The 14,878-nt window shown below is 38.4% G+C and overlaps 1 protein-coding gene across 1 annotated transcript in view; it reads right to left on the minus strand.

Moving 5' to 3' along the window:
- Window positions 1-2,978: 2,978 nt before the first annotated feature.
- The window catches only part of LOC122802129 (gamma-aminobutyric acid receptor subunit gamma-3-like), a 672,869-nt gene continuing 660,969 nt past the window's right edge, over window positions 2,979-14,878 (minus strand). Inside the window, exon 4 of the mRNA XM_044071811.1 lies at window positions 2,979-3,068. Coding sequence (XP_043927746.1) covers window positions 2,979-3,068 — 90 coding nt within the window. The remainder of the gene's footprint in view (window positions 3,069-14,878) is intronic.

The following is a 14,878-nucleotide window of genomic DNA, read 5'->3' on the forward strand; positions in this document are numbered from 1 at the left end:
ATATGTGCTACTTAAGAACAACAAACACAGTGTTACAGGGTAAGGAACCAGGAGATAACAATTGCATGAATGAATTTAAACCCATGCAAGTGGGAGGCTTTACCCCCACACACCACTAACTAAATGTACCAACTCCAAGATCACACTACACTAAGGAAAAGGGCAAAGTTGACCCTGGTGAGCAAGTGGTTCTTTAACCTATAAAACAGTGTAGGTGATCCAAGGCTTTGTAGAAATGGATTTTTGTTGACGTCATCTCACAATTTTGAGTTACATTGGAAGGCAAATTCATTGATCTAAACCAGACCCATATATCTTATCCAACTTAAAATGTCCAAGTTAAATCCAAGAAAAATACTTCTCCCTCTTGGTATTTGCATCAGTGCTGAAGTTAATATTGCTGCTTATCTGTACTTCATTTCTCTGGTTCATTTCCTGCAGTGCCGTGTTCTACACAGAATCTCAATCTCTACTTCATTATTTACTTCATTTCTCTGGTTCATTTCCTGCAGTGCCGTGTTCTACACAGAATCTCAATCTGTACTTCATTATTTACTTCATTTCTCTGGTTCACTTCCTGGCAGTGCCGTGTTCTACACAGAATCTCAATCTGTACTTCATTATTTACTTCATTTCTCTGGTTCACTTCCTGGCAGTGCCGTGTTCTACACAGAATCTCAATCTGTACTTCATTATTTACTTCATTTCTCTGGTTCACTTCCTGGCAGTGCTGTGTTCTACACAGAATCTCAGTCTGTACTTCATTATTTACTTCATTTCTCTGGTTCACTTCCTGGCAGTGCCGTGTTCTACACAGAATCTCAATCTGTACTTCATTATTTACTTCATTTCTCTGGTTCACTTCCTGGCAGTGCCGTGTTCTACACAGAATCTCAATCTGTACTTCATTATTGACTTCATTTCTCTGGTTCACTTCCTGGCAGTGCCGTGTTCTACACAGAATCTCAATCTGTACTTCATTATTTACTTCATTTCTCTGGTTCACTTCCTGGCAGTGCCGTGTTCTACACAGAATCTCATTATCCTTCATGTCTCCATGTATGGGTGACAGTTTACAACATATGAGTAGGTAAATTACTGATGTTTAAATTGGCTTTAAGTGTCTACACAGTGTGTACTGCTGGTATGCCTTCCAGTAATGACTTCTGCCTTCACCATTGCTTGCTAGAAGGGGCTCCATCAATGCTTTGTTATACAAAGGCATCCTCACAAGGTGGCAAACATCAGTACAACTGACTCCTGTTAACATAAACGATACATGGTTTATACTCTGAGATCCTTTTTTATAATTAGGCTCCTCTTTTATTTTGTAAAGTGAGCTCAGCTATCCTGCAAGAACCATTATTTATCTTGCTTGTATCTGTGATTTTATCTTCCCAGTCACTATCCACAAGATGCTGATCTGTATGTTGACAGGATCCATCCCAGGGAGAGCAGCTAGCCATAGCACATTATTTGAAAGTTACAAAGCTACTCAAAATGGCTTATACATGCATCTGAAAGAAGAAGACTCAATGTTTTGAAAATGGGATTGTAAATTTATAGCAGATTAACTAACAGCTTCCTATAGCAAGAAAAGTTAGTATGATAGGGTATTCAGTAAACTTCATCACAGAGATGTTCATTCTGACCTTCCTCATCCCTTCCATAAAAGTAAAAATGAAGATAAATCAAATTTATCAAATTCTGTCAAGCCATAATGTCAAATATCTTAGAGAACGTCATCACTGCCTCAAGCAGACATCATGTCCTAGACTCAGAATAATTCTGTTCCTTATCTGCTATGGTAGAGTTCAGTGTCCCAAATACCTATGGCATGTTAAACTGGTCAGTCTAATGTCCAATAAAAAAGATAGTTCTTTGAAACAGTCACCTAGCTACTTATATGAGAGCAAAGAGACACAATTATAAACTATTTGAATGCATACCTTCTTATTATAAAAATAAAGATAAATAACTGACATGGCTGTAAATATATAATGCACACCAAGCAGAGCAATAAAAATCAAAACCATTATGAGCTAAACACAGATTAACTCTATAAACTAGTGGGATGCCATTGATTTAACATTTCTTAATGGATAAAAGCTGCACACATGGAATAAATGGTTTCAAATTTTAAGAGTATAGGTCATTAACAAGTACAATTAGGCATTGAGTTCTAGACATTAAGTTAGATAAATCATTCAGATCCACTTTGGAGTTAACACTGGGAATGCTTAAGAAGAAATGTGATGCTACTGAGGACCAAAGATACCAGAAAACTGAGTAGACATTATTAAGTTTGTAGGCAATGCTAAAGATTAAGCAATTATTGAGAAGTTAATTACAACAAGCAAAAGAATACACATCTGGAAAGAATGCAACTAAATAAGACAAATACTAAAAATAGATGAAAGGGTGTGCAAAAAATGATTAAATGACATATATGGTGGCAGTGTGATATGTACACATAACATCAGTGTTGACCTTCTTTTGATCGAGAAACTATATAGCTGTGCTGACCATGTTACATTCTAGCAGTTGGCCAAAAAACTGAAACAAAACTTTACATTTTTTTTTTTTTTTTTTTTTACTAAGCAGCTTTCATATTCATGTAAGATACTGCCTGCATTTTCATTGCTATAGTCTGATCCACAGAAGATTTTAAATTCAGCTCCACCCCCTGAGTTATATGACAGTCTTGTTCTCCTTCACTTCTTAGTCTCTGTTATCTTTACCCATTTTAGGGGTTATGTTCACATTGCAGTTTAGGAAACACATGTATCTTCTGTGAAGAAACTGTCTTCCATCATAAATATCCCATGTCACTGGGATTTATTCATTTGATTAGTTATTAAGTAGCTATTTTTCATGTCTATATGGCCAGTGTTAAGCCCCAGCACTGAGGGGATAGTTTTAATCATTCCTTCATTCATTAGTCAGAGACTTCCCGTAACTTATCATAGCTTATCTGTTTATGTGATATAACATGAGTTTTGAATCCGCCAAGGACCAGCACAGGTCCATATCAGTTTCACTCTCATTTTCATGACACTGTTGATCCACTGTAAAAATAATTTCAAGTTAACTTAAGTACTTTTGTTTCCTGCTAGACTTTGTATCTACTCCAGGAACATCAAGACAATAACAAAAAGACAGACCTTTGTTTTTGCATACTGTGCATATAATTATTTTATTTATTTTTATTTTATTTATCATTTGTTGACCGGGAAAGTCCGACTAGGTTCCACAGAGCCTGTTTTCAGTGGAGGCCCGGGGAGAAATGCTCCAGATACATGTTTTTGGAAATTAATGTTGATTTAATAATGGTATATTAATTAATTTGCTGCAAATCTGTGACATAGGCTGGAAAAGCATCTCCCTGCTTAAAGACATCCTTTACCATGGTAAAGGTGAAAGTACAAATGGCATACAGGGAGTCAGGCACCATAGGATTCATCTAGATAAGGCCATATCATACAACGTGTGCAATCAGTGAATAATATCAAAAGTAAACATACATAAAAAATCAGTATAAAATACTTCTGAAATTAAATGCAATACAGAACAATCTTTCTGCCTATGCTCCTGTTGGTAGAATTATGCTCCAAAGCAGTTAACAAGTACTACATTGAAAAGAAAAAGAAAGAAACAGTGTCTTCAATCCCATTTCTAGATTTGCACTGCTATCACATTTGAAGAATGTCGTAGTGGAATTCTAAATTCTGCTAGAATGCATGCATATTAGATAAATTAGCATTTTGGTGTAATCTTGTGCAAAGGCCTCTCCTTTAAAGAACAACCATACTTTAATCATAATTGTTCTCATCCCAGAGTGTATTTTTCTCCCTGCCAAAATAATTCCTATCTTATTTTACATTTTATATTTGTTGACTGGGATTGTCCGACTGAGCTGAAGAGCCCTTTTTCAGCAGAGGCCCGTGAAGAAAAGCGACAACATATTATACAATTTTCGTTATAAATTAGCATTAAACAGCAATGTTACAGGATTATTACAAGCATTAAGTAGCAATACAATGTTATACAGTGTCAATAATCAGGAGTATAGCAAAACTATTTACAAGATGTATAAAAAGAAATATTTCTATAATAAATAATTCCTATCTTAACACATATAACTAAAATATGATGTTACTGTTTTAATTTCAGTTTATCAGTTCAGTACTTTTTAGTTAACTCGTGCTCATCACATTGCATTTGCAAGACATTTTATGATACTTTAGCATTTTGTCTCTGTGGCTCTCATATCACATGACAGTTTAGACTGAAGTAATATTTTTGGCTGAAGAGACTTACACACATGGTGATTCTAGTCGTGCCAACTTTCCCTCCTAGTCGGCCTTAAACTGAAAGAGGGTTGAGCTGCAGTCTTACTGCAAAGAAATAAATTAATTCTAACAGCTAAGACCGGAAGGACACGTAACGGGATAATCTGGTTGAATGAGAAAGTGAAGGTGAAATAACTACCTTCAAGGGGCATGGAACTATATCAGTCCTTAAAAAGGCAGTCATATTTCTTAGTGTCATTCTAAGCAAATGGAAAGTAGACCCTGCAAATGGGGATACGTCATTATAAAGCACGGCAGGAAAGATAATGCTTGGCCACAAAACAAAATCTTCTCAATGAGCTCCTGAATGAACCATTGAAAATAGTGAGCTTTGAAATGCACACAACAGTGAATGGTGAACATGCTTTTTTTTGTTTGTTTTTTCTTTGTTTTTTTTTTTATTTTTTTTACTTTAAACTTGTTTTATACGTAAACTCCCCTGCATCTCATTTTGTGACAGGTAAGCCCCACACTTATATCAAATTCAAGATTGCAATACCTCAGAGAAAAGGGACGGCAGTCTTGGACGTAGAATATTTAAGACCATATTTTCAATTATTCAGCCTCAATATTCTAACAGACTAACAAGTCTGAGAATTTCAAATGGATACCATCAACATGTTTGCTTTCATGCAGTCATTTGTGGTTAAAATAAAATACAATTAGCAATGACTATTTGTCATGCAGTACAGAAGATTATATCGCATAGAACATCAAGAAAAGATGAAGAATAAATATTTTTGCTTTTATTTTCTATCCACAGTGCTTTCTTAAGGCAACTGCTTACAAAGCAGAAACCTGTGTTGATAAACATACTTCTTGGAACTAACTTTCCCAGAAGCAAACACTAATAATGAATTCTATTCCCCAAATACTAAATAGTGAGCTTTGAAATGCACACAACAGTGAATGGTGAACATGCTTTTTTTTGTTTGTTTTTTCTTTGTTTTTTTTTTTATTTTTTTTTACTTTAAACTTGTTTTATACGTAAACTCCCCTGCATCTCATTTTGTGACAGGTAAGCCCCACACTTATATCAAATTCAAGATTGCAATACCTCAGAGAAAAGGGACGGCAGTCTTGGACGTAGAATATTTAAGACCATATTTTCAATTATTCAGCCTCAATATTCTAACAGACTAACAAGTCTGAGAATTTCAAATGGATACCATCAACATGTTTGCTTTCATGCAGTCATTTGTGGTTAAAATAAAATACAATTAGCAATGACTATTTGTCATGCAGTACAGAAGATTATATCGCATAGAACATCAAGAAAAGATGAAGAATAAATATTTTTGCTTTTATTTTCTATCCACAGTGCTTTCTTAAGGCAACTGCTTACAAAGCAGAAACCTGTGTTGATAAACATACTTCTTGGAACTAACTTTCCCAGAAGCAAACACTAATAATGAATTCTATTCCCCAAATACTAAGTAATTATACAAGGCAAATTCCTAAAAACACATTCCTGCATACGGCAATCCTCTATTTCATACCACAGGAAAATGAAACATTGTAGTTCATTTAGGGAAACGTGTCACTCTCTGTATCAAAATAGCATAATAAGGTATTAGGAACTTGATTTGCAGAATCACCTAACTTGAAGCAGACCAAACCATTTAGCTCTTAATTTAATGTAATTTCCATGACTGTGCGATACTTCCTTTGTCAGAAGAAGCTATATTAATTACTGTGGCAGTAGAGCCTCTCTATCAAAAAAACTTCTTTCCTGCTTGCCACTGCCTGCAGTCTTGACCTCGCTTGTTTCAGAGTCAGCAATGTTCATGCATTCTTTCTAAGCAGGATATATTGTTAACAAAAATAGTGTAAAATGTGCTACTTAATGTTCACTGTATCTAAGGGTGTGCTCGTCATATTCACTTCTTTTAAGCTGGACATGTTTTAACATATTTTAACACATTAAGGTACAAGTGTGGTGTTTATATTCAGAGTAATATCTGAATGCTGAATTGCATTTTTACACTCTGAATGATGTTATGCTTAAAATATGTCATTATTAAAACTACAAGTAAATTTACTTTTGCATCCAAAACAGATCAAAGGTGGTCTTATCATGTTCCTTGAGAAATTGCTCTATTGTTAAACACTAGTGATGACATCTTACATAACTTCTAGTGTTAGGTCACTTTTAAGTAAATCATTTCCTGACTGTACTCTCTTTAGGATCATGTAAACATTCTGCCGGATGTTTTATGACAATGTCAAGTCACTGTCATATGTATATCTGTAACATCTTCTTTAACACAGCTTATCTCAAATGCCCTGCTCTGTAAATTGCCCTGCTCTGTAAATTGTATAAGTCAGTGTATTCCCAAAAGAAGTAACTTGTACTACCTACCTATCTATTTATCTATCTATCTATCTGTCATAGGTTCATAGGTGTGTACTAGGCTAATAGCCCTGGAGCCTTTACAAGCCTAGCCCATAGGATTTCCCTGGCATTGTGCCACCCAACCTTAGTTCCCAGTGCCTCTGTCGACTAGAGCCACTGGAGTGATCCACAGGGTGAATTTTCTATTTCCCATCCACTCATCAAGATTTCTCTTGAAGAGGCCAGTGAGGTGTTCTGTTTGACATGTATGGGAAGTCTAATTCCATAGCATGGGCAGTTTCTGGGTTATGAACCTGTCCCTCCAGCACGTTCTGTTGATTGTGGTAATGAGGTTGAGGTCTCTGGAGTGTATGGTGTGGAGGGATTGGGATTTCTTTAGATGCAGCATTTCTAACAGAGCTGGGTCAGACATGGCTTTGTAAGTCAAACAGAGATTGCATCTAAGTAGGAGATATGAGACAGAGAATAGTGGGAGTTTTTTGAGTCTGTCCATATAGGACAAGCGTTTAAGGCCTAGGATCCTCTTTGTAAGTTACTTTTGTGGCCTCTCCAGTTGTTGCAGGTGTCTAGTGAGGTGCATGCCAAATGGGCCATTGTACTCAATGATTGGCCTAATGAAGAAAGAGTAAAGGGAGACAATGACCTCTTTCTTCCTGAATGTAAAACCATTAGTAATGGGATGTGCCACATAGAAGGACTTTCTGACCACAGTGGCAATGTGGTGGTCAAAAGTGAGGTTGCTGTCAGCCTGTGTTCCCAAATATCTCATAACGCCTTCTGTGTTCAGTGGACTACCATCAATGTGGTAATTCATGGGAACTGGATTTTTCCCAAAGGGGATGATGACACATTTTTTGACAATGCGCTTAAGGCCATGGTTCTGACACCAGTCATTGGTCTCAGCGAGGCCTTTCTGTAGGATGTCAGCATCACTTGGGGAGTTAATAATGGCTCCCAACTTGCAATTGTCTGTGAACTTTGCCAGTCAGAGTCCCTTCATTTTGGCCTGGACTTCAGAGAAGTAGATACCAAACAGGGAGTACCCAGGACCGATTCCTATGGCACTTTACTCGTGACTGGTTGGCAGTCTGACATGGAGTCAACTACTTTCACACTGTGGGTTCTATCTGTGAGCCAGTTTGCAACCCACCAAGTGATATAGGGGTTGATGCCTAGCTTAGTGAGTTTTTCTATGATTCCTGAGAGGGGGATGGCATCAAAGGCCTGTATGAACCACCTTGCCTTCATCCGCAGCTCTGGTGACTGACTCAAAGAAGTCGACCAAGTTGAGCAGGCATGATCTACCCTTCACAAAACCAAACTGTGTGGGATCCAGAATTTGGAGATTCCCTGTATCCTTGTTTATTAGGCCCATGATGATGCATTCCATAGCTTTGCATATCAGACTTGTAAGGCTAATGGGGCGATAGTTCCCAGGGTCTGTAGTCCCTCCTCCTTTGTGGAGAGGGATGACTATAGCAGTGTGCTATTCGGTAGGGAAAAAGCCTGAGGTGAGGCTGTGATTGAATAGAGCACACAGGTGAAGTGCCAGTTCACTCTGTAGTTCATGTAGAACACATCCAGGGATATTATCAGGTCCTATAGAAGCTATATTCTTGGCCTTGGACATTGCTGTTTTAACCTGTGCAGCAGTAATACTGGGTGCCTGGCAATCTACTGGTATTGTGATTGGTCCTTTGAGGGGGAGAAAGGGGTAAAGTTGGCACTGAATCTATCAGCCAGTATATTGGCAATATCTGTTGGCTCAGTATAGGAGGTACCACTGAGCAAATCTGGGTATTGGTGTAAAGATTCTTTAAATAAATATAGAAGGCCTTGTGGTTGTCTTTGCTATCTGCTGTAATTATATTTTCCTAGCTAGCTTTAGAGGATTTGATGAGGTATCTCAACTTTATGTTGAGGCTGATAAGGGAGTTTTTCCATTCTTGGGACTTCACCTTATTCTGCATCAGTTTCCTCTTTCTGTTGTAGAGTTTGTTTATGGCAGGGACCACCAGATTGGCTTCCTTTTTTGGAGGAGAGCATCTTGGTTCTATTGTGTATGGGGAGATCCATTAATTTGTGTACGTGTTTGTACAGTGCATTGGTGTATGAATCGGGGGTCATGCAACTATTCTCCATTTGTATGGGTGCTGTAAAGTTAGCCACCTCTGTTTTTAAGTGCCCGAAGTTATCTTTGGAGAAGTTTTTCATGGTGGTTACCTTTCCAGGGGGTTGGGTGGGAGGGATGTGGATTTCCAAGGTGATTAGTTTGTGGTCGGATCTGACCAGGGAGGAGTTGACTACTGGTGTATAGCAACGGTCGCCCATGTTAGTAATAATCATGTCAAGGATGTTGCTACTTCTAGTGGGGGAAAGAATGATCTGGTCCAGGGCATTAGAATTAATGAATTCCAGGAAACTTTGGGCAAGTGTATTGGTACAGGAGTAGTTTTTTCAGTTTCCCCCATGAACGGCTCGGGACCAAAAGGTCTTCTATAAACTTAATAATCTCCTGCAGTCAGCATAGTCTAAAAAAACTTTTCTAAAGACAGCAACAAGGTTTGTACAACTAAACTACTGTCCTCACTGAACCCGCCCCCATGAATGGATTGGGACCAAAAGGACTGCTGTAAACTTAATATAACCTCCTGCAGTCAGCATATTCTAAAAAAAAATTTCTAAAGACAGCAACAAGGTCATTATCTGTTACAATGTTACATTTTAAATGTATCTAGTAAGGATACAGTCCGCTCGGGAGCTCGCAGCACTAGGAAAACTGGATTAAGCCCACCCCGGCAATACCTATTTTAAGCTCTATAGAGTAGGTAAAGTGAAGCAGTCTTACAGACCTTACCCCACTTTGGCCAGTTTTTTCCTGCTTTCTCTGGTTAAACTTTACTGATTGTCTCTGCAAGCTCTGCGATCTTGGGGTGGCTGAGTGAAGCCACGTGAAGCTAGCATCCTCCAATCAATTTACTGTTACTATAGCTTCTCCTGTAAACAGAAGGAATCCCCTACCTCACACCATTTTTTACTTTACTTCCCATCCTAGTTGCTAGTCCATGCAGAGCCCCTTCTGTGGTGGCAAGCTGCTGGAATTAGCCACTATTTACATCATTTGTATTTAGTTTAATTAGTAGAACTGCTAAATATGCACAATTGTTCATTCTGATCTATGCAAAGGCATGCAGAAACAGTTTGTGATATTATAAATTGGTGGGATATCTGCTGCCCTGCATAGTTGTCTGTTTAAAGCAAAGTGGCATATATTGGGGCGTATTTGGCTTGATTATCACTATATACATGCTCAAAGGCTGAGCTGAATCGCACAGTGGCCTGTATGATTTATGTTAAATTAATCTGACTGCTTGCACTTATTTTACAGTGTTTGTTTGGGATACTAGTGTGTAAATCATTGTGTACTCACTTATAGCCTCAGTCGGCTTCTTAGGAATGCCTATGCAATGCACATTTTGTTTTTTACTGTGAATGAATGCAATGCCAAAATATTAGAAAAATGTATTCACCAACAACTTATGCAATACCTACTACAAAAACAACTCCTCACTCCTACCCAACACAGATTTTATACCAGCCCACAGTACAACTGCCATCCTCTCTTTCACCAACCTAATCAACCAGAACCGAAATCTGGGCAATCTGACATCAGCCATATTTTTAGACCTATCAAAAGCCTTTGATATAGTCAACCATCCCAAACTTCTTGAGTCCCTCACTGACCTTGGACTAGCCATTAACTCACTAGCCTGGTTTCAAAATTACCTAATAGGTTTATGGCAAACAGTCAGGCGGGATATCAAACTATCCACACTGCTCTCCATTACAACTGGAGTCCCACAATGATCAATTTTAGGCCCACTATTATTTTCCATATTTATCAACAATGTGAATAAGATTACCCAAGATGCAACTGTCATACAATATGCTGATGACTCAACACTAGTCTGCTCAGCCAGCAACCATCTCATACTCCTTTCTTCTACCCAACAAGTCTTCAAAACCACTGAAGCTTGGTTTCACAGTAAAAACCTGTTACTGAACCCAAAAAAGACCAAATCACTGATCTTCAAAGCAAATAAATCCAACTTAGACACGGATTCTCTCAGTATTACATCTAGTGATGGAACCATTATCTCCTCAGACTCCCACACAAAACTACTGGGTTTACAATTGACAACAAACTGAAGCTTGATGTGCACATAAATCAAACCATCAAAAACACACACAGAAAACTAAGCAGTCTGTACAAAAATAAAACATACCTAAATCAACAGACTAAAATTACTATGGCTCAAACTCTGCTACTATCCACACTTCTATATGCTGCCCCCATCTTCACCAACCTATCCAAAACAGAAATTACAAAACTAGACACGTTACAATGAAATTGCCAGATTTGCCACAAATGCCCCCTACCATTCCCATCATTGCCGCTCACTATACCAACTAAAGTGGCTTGAACTTCAAAATCTCATTACTTTCCACCAACTAGTTTTCACTAAAAAACTCTGACTATATCCAGACAAAATGCCAGCACCATCTAATGTACTTAAAATACAGGAAAACCCAAGACAACTATGCTCTAGTAACAGGAACTTAATCAAGATCACCAGATCCCACAACTCAGCAGGAGACTGCCTATTTCCTAACTACATAGGCAGAATCTGGAACTCACTGCCCCCTGATATTACCTCAGCAAATGCTGTCATTAAGTTTAAACAACTACTATAGGAACACCTACATATCAATAGGCAATGCCCATGCCTTCTCCCAGGTTGACCCTCTACACCTGCTTTTTCCCTCAGGACTTTCTCTATGAACCTCCACATACTAATTTATTGCATGTACTACTATTCCTAATACACTAACCTCACCTACTAGCAGTTCTACTATATTCTTGAAAACTTGATGGGAAAATTATACATACTCACAAAAATTCAAGTAGAAATTACTGGTCATACAACTAACGAGTCCTGCTACTACAGTTTGCAGCTATAATACTTTTTTTCCTCTATGTACCTCTAAAATGTTATGTTTTGAACTTTGTCTCCATATGTGTGAAATAACACTGTATGTGTTTATATGCCTTTATATATTTACAAACTCTGGTGCTTTTCTCCCCGGGCTTCTGCTGAAAATGGACATTTATCCAGTCGGAATCTCCCGGTCAACAAATGTAAAATAAAATAAAATAAAAATAAAATAATGGAGGGGTAGTTGAAGTCGGCCAGTATGAGAGTGTCAGGTTGGACCCTAATATTCTCCAGGGTACTTAGGAATGTGGAGTGTGAGTCTTGGGACATGGTTGGGGACCTATAACAGGCTATGACCTGAATCACTGTCTTACCCAATGTTCACCACACCTGAAGTATCTCTGATAAGTTATGTGTGCACATCCTATATGAATATGAATATGGAAACACCACCGCCTATGGAGCTTCAGTCCAAGTTCTGTGGCAGAAAGGTATGGAATGAGATATAGCTTGGTAGTGAGGAGTGCTTTCTGCTGCCTTGAACCAGGTTTCTGTTACATCACAAATGTCAATGTTCTCCATTTTAAGGAGTGGTTTGAGTGAGTGCATTTTGAGATTTAGACTTCTAGCATTGAGCAGCATGACCCTCAGATTGCATATGTTTGTAGCTGTTATGGTGGTAATTTGGTCTTTGCAACACCACCTAAAAAAGGCACTACAGGGGTGCCAAGAGCTTTGGCCAGTATTCAGAAGCCCAGGGGTGACAGATGCAGGCCATCTCTGGCAAAGCATCAAGGTCTGTCAATCATGTTATCCCACGCATACAGATACTGGATCCCCTTAGAGAGACACCAGAAACCTAGCCAATTGTTGAGATCAATAATTTTCTGCTTGTACTGTGGTATCATTCTGGGTGATGGTAGGATGCTGCTCAGGGCTAGGGTCATACCCGCCTGGGCTACATAATCTGAGAACTCCTACACATCTCTTTTCATGTAGTCCAGGGAGGTACGTCTCAGGTCATTCACACCCACATGTACAATGACAGAGTCATATTTGTACCTGTTGTTGAGGGACCTGAGTGCATGCGTTATGTGGTGGATCCTGGCACCTGACAGGCAGCTGACTGTTACTTTCTCCTTTTCCAACCTAGTGAGTGGGACATCAGTGTGTCTCACTATTGAGTCACCTATGACTAGTGTGCTGGGCATGCTGTTTTGCCTTAGGGGCTTTGGTTGAGTGGCACACTGTTTAGGAGAGTTATGTGTCTCGTGATTAGTGTTGTGTTGTGGTCGAGTGCATTTCTGCTTTGGAGGTCTCTGCTGTTCGGGTAGATTTTTATTGAGAGCCTCTGCGAAGGTGGGTGTGTATTTGTGTTTTTATGTGAAGGCAGTGCTGATGTGTGTTCTGTAGGGCTATGTGTTCCATGTGGTGTGTTGCAAGTGTTGTCTTTCTCCACTTGACCAGCTATTCTGGTCTTGGCTGGAGAGTGCTTGGCTTCAAATTTGGATATATAAGTGCAGCTCTCACAAGTCTGAGTGTTGGAAGGTAAGAGTAGAGGGTTGTCCATGTACATGAGGCAGTTGTTACATTACCTCAGGATGCCAAAAGTTTACCAGGTTAATAGTAGAAAGCACAGGGAACTGATGTTTAGACATGCCCGGAGGGGTGGGCATTATTAATAAGTACTGGAGCTGTTTCCTTGTAGAATGCTTAGTGCTGGTAGCACCTTTGTGTGCTACAATAATTGCTACAAGAAGTCTGGTATGGTAAAGTTCTAGACTAATAAGCTAGTAAAAGTGCAGGAGAGGAGAGAACCTTTTATCTATCTATCTATCTATCTATCTATCTATCTATCTATCTATCTATCTATCTGTTGCCTGTTTAAGTCTATGTGTTTCTCTGTCTGGCTACATATATATTTCTGTGTGCAGAAGTATGTGTGTGTGTGTGTTTGTGTTTTTGTCTGCGTATCTGAGTTTGTGTGTGTGAGTGTGTCACCATTAGATAGCTAGATAAATGGATAGATGGATACATAGATATATCATGATATCATTTAATATCATTTACAATATTTGCAATAATAAAAAATAAATTAAAAGTCCTTTAAACTATGTCATGGCTACAGAAGTGCTGGTCAGTTATTTCACTGACATATTTATGACAAAGGCTTCAGCTATATAATTGTCCATACATAATAACTATTCAGTTTTATTCTGATAACCATTTTAAGTGGCATCTGTCTGATTAATGATCATAGATTAATTTAATTTGACATTAAAACAGTTGCCACAAACGGCAACTGCATGTTTGTATATACATCTATTATTGTGCCTTGGTTATTCAAAAATGCATCGTGATGGCAGCGCCCTCTGGTAAAATATTAAGAATTACTAAGAGCTTTAAATCCTTGCTCAAACTTTTTCTTTTTTGAAAAGGTTTTAGAAGTAATTATTCTGAGTCAGTATTTTAGGATACCTTCTCAAGAGGACAAACAAGCACTAGAGTAGGTGACTGTTTGATGTTACTGCCTTTACATGGTACCAGGTGTATCTGTCAATAAATCTCACAGTATGCCCTTCCTTTTTCACAAATGTGCTAGCTGGGTTTTGCAGCATCTATTTCAAACAGCTTCATATCGCTACATATACAGCTGTACTGCAGAACAGTAATCCACAGACAACAAGTTGCAAAAACTCATCTCTCTGCAAATGGAAAGATCAAAAGCAGTATAACTATAAGTCTTCAGCAAGTACAGCTTATATTTTTCCTGTAGTAAAGTCCTCCATAGTCTCCATACAGGGGTCTCTGTGATCTGCATCTCACTTCTTAATATTAACAATGAGATTGGTAAAGCTCATAAAAAGATGACTTAACCTACATGCACGGACACACACTGACACACACACACACACACACACTTACACATGCATGCAGAAAAAAAAATGCACATGAAAGTCGACATAAGCTTTGTTAATCTTTTGCTACAAAAAAATTTTGACTCAGCAAAATATTCTGCTGGACATCTTAGTGAAAACACCACCACTCTGCAGCAATTTCACTGGTGAACTGAGGACAGAATTAAATCTATCAACAATGTAACAAAATGGCACACCCCTCCTTTAGTTGTGTCTTCAGAAGTTACGCAAAATTCTGACAAGACCTCACTAAAA

Source organism: Protopterus annectens, chromosome 5.part0 (assembly GCF_019279795.1).
Source record: "Protopterus annectens isolate FY-2018-M chromosome 5.part0, PAN1.0, whole genome shotgun sequence".
NCBI classification, from domain to species: domain Eukaryota; kingdom Metazoa; phylum Chordata; order Ceratodontiformes; family Protopteridae; genus Protopterus; species Protopterus annectens.